Source organism: Phodopus roborovskii, unplaced genomic scaffold, assembly GCF_943737965.1.
Source record: "Phodopus roborovskii unplaced genomic scaffold, PHOROB, whole genome shotgun sequence".
Taxonomy (NCBI): Eukaryota; Metazoa; Chordata; class Mammalia; order Rodentia; family Cricetidae; genus Phodopus; species Phodopus roborovskii.
In genome coordinates this window covers 357,573-364,533 of record NW_026125183.1, presented here as the reverse complement: position 1 = coordinate 364,533, position 6,961 = coordinate 357,573, and the positions used below count along the sequence as shown (strand labels likewise).

General features: G+C 31.7%; 1 protein-coding gene across 1 annotated transcript in view; it reads right to left on the bottom strand.

Annotated features, from left to right (window-relative positions):
* Window positions 1–2,890: 2,890 nt before the first annotated feature.
* Window positions 2,891–6,961, bottom strand: part of Rps6ka6 (ribosomal protein S6 kinase A6) — a 102,702-nt gene continuing 98,631 nt past the window's right edge. The window contains exons 23-24 of the mRNA XM_051190672.1: window positions 3,667–3,807; window positions 2,891–3,016 (exon numbers count right to left, since the gene is read on the bottom strand). Coding sequence (XP_051046629.1) covers window positions 2,891–3,016; window positions 3,667–3,807 — 267 coding nt within the window. The remainder of the gene's footprint in view (window positions 3,017–3,666; window positions 3,808–6,961) is intronic.

Here is a 6,961-nt window from a genome sequence, read left to right as displayed (position 1 = left end):
CTTCTTAATATATGAAGGCCTCTTCTAGTTAGGATACTATTAATCAAGTGATATTAGTATCTATGAGCAGTCTTATTTTAACAAGTTTCAGTGGGAACATACATGACAAACACCCATTGTTAACTCTGTAGGTTGCCAAACAAATGCAATCCCTCCAAGCTAACCAGAGATGCTATTTAAAAGGTTCTGGTGTGTTTAATCATCAGTAGCAAGAAATCAGAAAACAAAACCAAATAATAGTAAAAGAACAATATTTAGGTATTCCTAAGAAAATAGGTTAAAAGTATGTTAGCAGAAAATCAGTCAACAACACTGCTTTCTAATTTTCTTGTAAATAGTTTCCTGGATATTCACTTAAGGTAATATGTACTTTCAGATTATAGATTCTTAGTCTATATTAGTAGACCTAATGCTCTCTCTTCGGTAAAAATAAGTTCAATTATCTTCTCCTTTCCAGAATGGTAAAACACGTCCAAGTTTTACATCAAAATGTGCTGCTGTTAAATACTACCAAACAATAAAAAATAACTGGTCATGAACTAGTATGCTACAGTGTTATAGAAAGTTTGTTTTAACTGGTCACTCATTTACAGAAGTCCCTTCCTTTTTTGAGAAGTATATGAACCTTCACTCATTATAATCAGATTAATTCTAGCCAAAAAGGACATGATTAAGCACCCCCACTTCTACAAAACAAGGATGTTGTCATGTCTTTCTTTTTATACTAATGTTGTCTCTATTACTTCTATTAAGCTAGCAGATTGAAATTTCCAACAGCAAGTTTCTCACAATTAGGCAAATGCTCTAGCATGCCTTTGTTTTTTTGCAGTCAATACTCACTGGGGAATAAGGAAATATGCTATCCGTTGCTTGATCCTTAGTATTCCTTTCATATCAGGCTGTACAACGCAACCCTCTGAGCAAACAATTGAAAACTATGGGAATCTTTTTAACCCCTTGATTATACAAATGTTGAAGGATATTTTATGATCATGTTTCATTTTCTAGTTTCGTTTTTCTAATTTTATCAACTGGAAAATACATATAAAAACAGTATGTATCCTAAAAATTAAACAGCAAAGTTATATATTTGAGTTTGACAAAAAAAAGAAAAAAAGAAAAAGAAAAAGAAAAAAAAGAAAGAAAGAAAAGCAACCTGACAAGAATGTGTAATTGCACAAACAAGATAATGACAGGACCATAAGCAACTCAGAGTGTATGGACACAGATTCTTAAATGCAAATACTTATTGTAATAAAGCAAAAAGGGGAAATGAACCAAATTGGAATACAAAATATGACACTAAACCTAAGTAATGCTATTATGTGGCATTAGATCATTGGTTATTTAGTATCATTCAATTACTTTAAAAAAGACACCTCAAAGTAAGAATACATAACTTATATATCATATTTAGGAAAGATATTTGTGCATGGATACATATAGTTTGTTTTAATAAATCATTACATTTCTCCTAGCCTAAACCATATACTCAGAAATCAGTTCTGAACTAAGCAAAATAAAATGCACAGCCAACAGTACAACTAGCACACACAGGAATATGCTTCAATTCACTAAACAAAACTGACATCCTCTAGTTTACATTCATGAATTATTTGTCAGTAGTAGTTCTTAATGGTATTTTCCTTGATAACATAAAATGATGTTTTAAAAATTCAGCATTTAAGGAAAACTACATATTAAACAGTGGTTCTGGATCATAACTTTAATAAAACCAATTTGGCTGGTTTATATAAATATGATTTTTAAATGTGCTCCAATTTCTGTGTGAATCATTAATGTTGTTTTCCTATTCAAAATGTTAAGATTATTTTCTTGAAGTACAACTATTAAGTGGAATTGTCTAATGCTTACTGAAATGAATGATACAGTTTTATATGAGCTAAGTGCACAAATCCACTATAATAAAACTTCAACTACATCACCATAGGATTCAAAGTAGATCAATATGCTACATGTAGCTCAAACCACATGGGAATTAGAAATACAAGGGGAAAGATGATGATTAAATTCAACTGGTTAAAAAGTCAGTTTATGTAACATCAGATCACATCAACACCATGTACTTCATATTCAGAGGCTTAACTGATATATTTAGAAGATTACAAGACCAACATGAAACATTTAGATAAAAACATCTTCACTTTTACTACAATTCCATCAGATGCAAAACATTAGAAGCCTATGGAAACTTTCTCTAGGAGAAGCCACTTACACATAATATACAAACCTGTCTGCACACATTATTTGTGATTTAATTATTCTATCAAAACTTTGGCAACAACCATATCAGGAATTCATATATTAGCACAAATGTATTTTGCTCTGGCACCAAACAACTCACTACATTTAGTATCTAAACAGACTCAAAGGAATGGAGTACTTTGGCTATGCACAAGCTAACAGAATACTTCTGTTTCTCCTTTAAGAATGAAAATGTTAATCATTAGAATATGATGTTGAAGATACTGTCATTGTTTAGGATTATAACATTTATGACATGAAAATCATCTTCATTAGTATTAATGACTGCCTTAACCATTTTTGTGAAAAATAATAATAGGTTAACTTTGTTTGAAAGGAATTTGGGGAGTTAATGTGCAGAGAAGTTGTTAAGACCTTGTGGACATCAATTATATAGTTAGACATTTGGATACTACTGAAAAAAATGACATAGTATGAATATTATGAACCTATGTATATTCGTTTAAAATTCCAACCTCCCCAAAAGAGAGGCTTAAGTAGAATATTCAAGTAACATGGCAGGAAAAAACACCTTTGGTATAAGATTAGGCCTAAACCAAACAAAAGCAACCCACAACACATTTAATTTTCTCTTCATCCAGTTAGCTGAGGAATAGTATGAATCTTACAAGCCAGTTGATGTTCGCTTTTTCATGCTCCGTCTCTGAGCTAAACTTGAAGCAGCAACAGGCTCTAGAATTGGTTGGAAAGTCTTGGGAGTCAAGGCAGAATATGTTGCAACCACTGCTTCCTAAAATAATAACAAAACAATAGAAGTTCAGTACATAATAATACACAGCAAGACCTACACCTATAAAATTTGCCCTTTTACATTACAACATAGCTGCTATAGCAAGGGCCCAAGTTATAGAACCAGCTAAGTTGCATATATATTCAAAATGTATATACATACATACATACATACATATGGTTTAGAATACTTACATAGTAAAAGTCTTATTTAGCCATAAGAAAGAACAAAATTATGTCATTTGTAGGAAAATTGTAGAGCTGAAAATAGTCGTGTTAAAATAACGTAGAATCTGAAAATACTGCACACTTTTTCTCATATATGGCATATATGTCTTAAAAAGACTATTACCAGTGTAGTGCAAGATAAGGGGGATAGGATAACAGGATATCAGGTGGCATTAGAGTAAATATGTTCAAAATACATCATGTGGATATAAGAAAATGTGAACACAAGACCCATTATTTTGGAAAAATCATAGAAGCTAAAGGATAATTTTATCAAAAAAGACATAGTAAAAACCATAAAAAGTTTGTGAATGTTTATAAAAAATCTATCTTCAAGAAAATACTTTAAGATTTAAAAAAAAAAACAAAAAAGAATTACCAATGGGCAATATGAGATACACATTAAGTATGCGTTTATTTTACCGTAACAACATGAGATGCATCGTTTGTCTTTGGTTGATCTCTTGGCAACTGCTCTCTGTGGGTTATCCAAGAGTGCTTTAATACTTGTTCAGCAGTATAACGCTGATGTGGGTCCATGTGAAGCATATGAGAAAGCAAATCCTAAATGGATACAGAAATTATAGGAAAATATAAATTAAAATTCCTCAAAAGATGAAAGTATCAATAACTTTAATGTTTTATTTATCATTATTTACGAAAAACAGTATTTTATGCTCTATAGTTAATTTTACATGTATATATGTGTATATACATGCACACACACACAAACACACACACACCACACATATATTCACCAATTTGAAAGGGAAAAGATGGAGAGAGAAGGGAGGGGTAAGAGCGATATAGACGCATGCTCATATCTAAAGACAAAAGATAATCTTGAAACAGATTTTTCATTATGTAGTGAAGTTTTTATTTTTGTAAATCTGTGTATACCAAATTTCTAGAACTAGGTTTTGGTAAGTAATGAAAGAGGAAAAACCACTTAAGATGGCAGGAATTTCCTGGAATGTTTTAAAAGGACAAGAAAAGAGCTATAAAACTTTGCTAGAAAGATAGACCCCCCCAAGATGTAATGGTTTGTATATACAGATAAAACACAAATGAGAGGTTGCCATGCAGTTAGCTAATTCATTCATTAAGTAAGAACTTTTTGCATTACATGCTGAGGACAGCAAAATATAAATTCAATGTAAAAAATACTGTTAAGACAATGGTCCAGTAACCATTAACTGGATATTTTGGTTATAATTAAAACTATGATAAAACATAACTTCATAGTAACAAACAAGTTGTTTAAATACACCAAAGCATTTAACACTGAGAAAATTATGTCTACTACTTTTAGGAAAACAAGTAAAATACCCTCAAGAATTTCTTAATAAAGACATCATTTGTGCAACTTTTTATCACCAAGAACAACGAAACTAAAGATGATAGGTAATAACAAAAGATGAAAGACTAATCATATTCCTGTATTCTCACAGCTCAATAGGCTGAGTCTGGAGGATTACCACAAGTTAAAGACCAGCCTAAGCTATATGGTAAGTTTGGGATCAGCATTGTTTGACCTTATTTTTCAAAAACGAAAAGAAAAAATACAATCTGTTAAAAATATTTTAGGGCTTTAGGTAATCAAAATAATAAACTTGGAATAGATGTGGTAGAAATAAACAGAAATTTAATGTTTAAAATAAGACATGCAAAATTGTCTGGGGGAACAGGGAATAATGGGGCAGGGAAGGAGAAAGGGGAGAATGGATTTGGGAGTATATGATCAATGTATATTATATACTTGCTTGAAACCTCTATAAAATCTATTGCCACATAAAATGGTTATATAAAAACAAAAGATAATGAACATTTAACTAAATCACAAAAATCAATAACTTAATTCAGCAAGCCTACTCCTACACATATAACTAAAGGAATTAAAATAAGTACGTCAAAGAGGTATCTGTACTACAATATTTACAGTAGCAGTAATAAAAACAACTCATCTGTAAATCAACTGGTAAGCGGATAAAGAAATGTCCCATATGTAATACATGGTAATGCTTGCATGTATGCATGAGTTAATATTATGTGTATGTACGTACATGAATTTATACATACACAAGACAGAACACCATTCAGTCTACATAGAATGAAATTCTGTAATGTATGACAACATGGATGGAACTAGAGATCATTATTTTAGTGAAGCAAGCCAGGCATAGCAACACAATTATGACACGATTTCACTCCGTATGTGGAATGTTAAGGCAGGCAACCTCACAGAAATGAGAGTAAAATGTGGGCTAGCAGACATGATGGAGTATAGTGGGGAGGGGAGATGAGGAATTTTGATCAGTTACAGTTGGATAGGCTCAAGAATTTCTGGAATGCTATCACAGAGAAGTGTGACTACAGATAGCAACTAACACCTAGAATAGGATTTTTCAATGTTTTGTTTTAAAGAAATGACAGGATTTTGAGGAGATAGATATTTTTAACCTACCTTAAACATTACACAATGTATACATGTATTAATAAATTATATGTTTTTTCATTAATATAAACACGTTTTATGGTTTACATATGATACAAATAAAAAATAAGCCTGGTCAAGTGTCACATCCTTGCAACACCAGCCACTGAAATATACAAGTAGGAAAATCAGGCATTTAAGGTCATCTTTGGCTCCACAGCAATTTTCAGGGAAGCATGAGCTACATATGGCATTGTCTTAAAAAAAATAAAACATGCCAAACCACACATTACATTAGAAAACAAAGGTAAAATCTCCATAGCTCAAGGACTTCTACTTTTGCTCAGATATAATTCCAAGTTCTGGAGTTACTCAGTTGAAAAGTCAAAAATATAAAACAAAAGCAGATTTCAGATCAAACTCAACAAAGGAAAATGGTCTCCAAGAGATGTGCAGTAAGTCAAGTGACCATAATGACTGCCACAACATACTACCCTGAGTTTGTTTTGGCTGCTGGGAAGTTAAGGAGGGACCAGCCTGTGGATCAGATTGAGGAGACAGAAGTGCCATTCATAGGAGACCAACAGAGTCCAGAAGACAGAATGAAAGGGGTGATAGAAAAGAACAGAAAATTACAGAGACCTACAGATGATTTCCCTTAAGCATTCAGATTACTACATACTCATAGACGAGGAAACAATTCAGAAGAAATATCAGAAAAGAGTGGATGTAACTCAGAACTAATAGATAGTAGTATCCACAAGTTTTCGTAAGTATTGCATATTAATGAAAAATGTTTCATCCATTCCCTATAATCTTTTAGATTGCAAATATTTTAACATAATCTTTATTCTTTGAAAACAATCATTCATTTTAGAAATAATTCATTTGCATGGTTTACACAGACAGTACCTAAAAATAAAACTGGGGAAAAAAAAAACTCAGGAAGTTATGCAGAGTTGGGGAGGATATTATGCTTCTATCAATTTTACTGATAGAACACGTCACCTAACTGGTGAGGAGCCTGAGACTTCTGTAGTCTTTTCTAAGAAAACCTTAAAAATGAAGATGTACAACTATCACTGCTTCCCAAAATTTAATTGATATGTACACTAAAAGTCAAGTATATTTATAGGAATAGAAAAGTACCCAATATCCACTGATATAAAATTGATCATTTTTGCCATCTTAGCAAAAATTGCCAGACATACTAGAAAAGGACAATGAATAAAAATTAAAACTAACTCAAAACTGACATGTTAGAATTTGCAGATAAAAGATTTA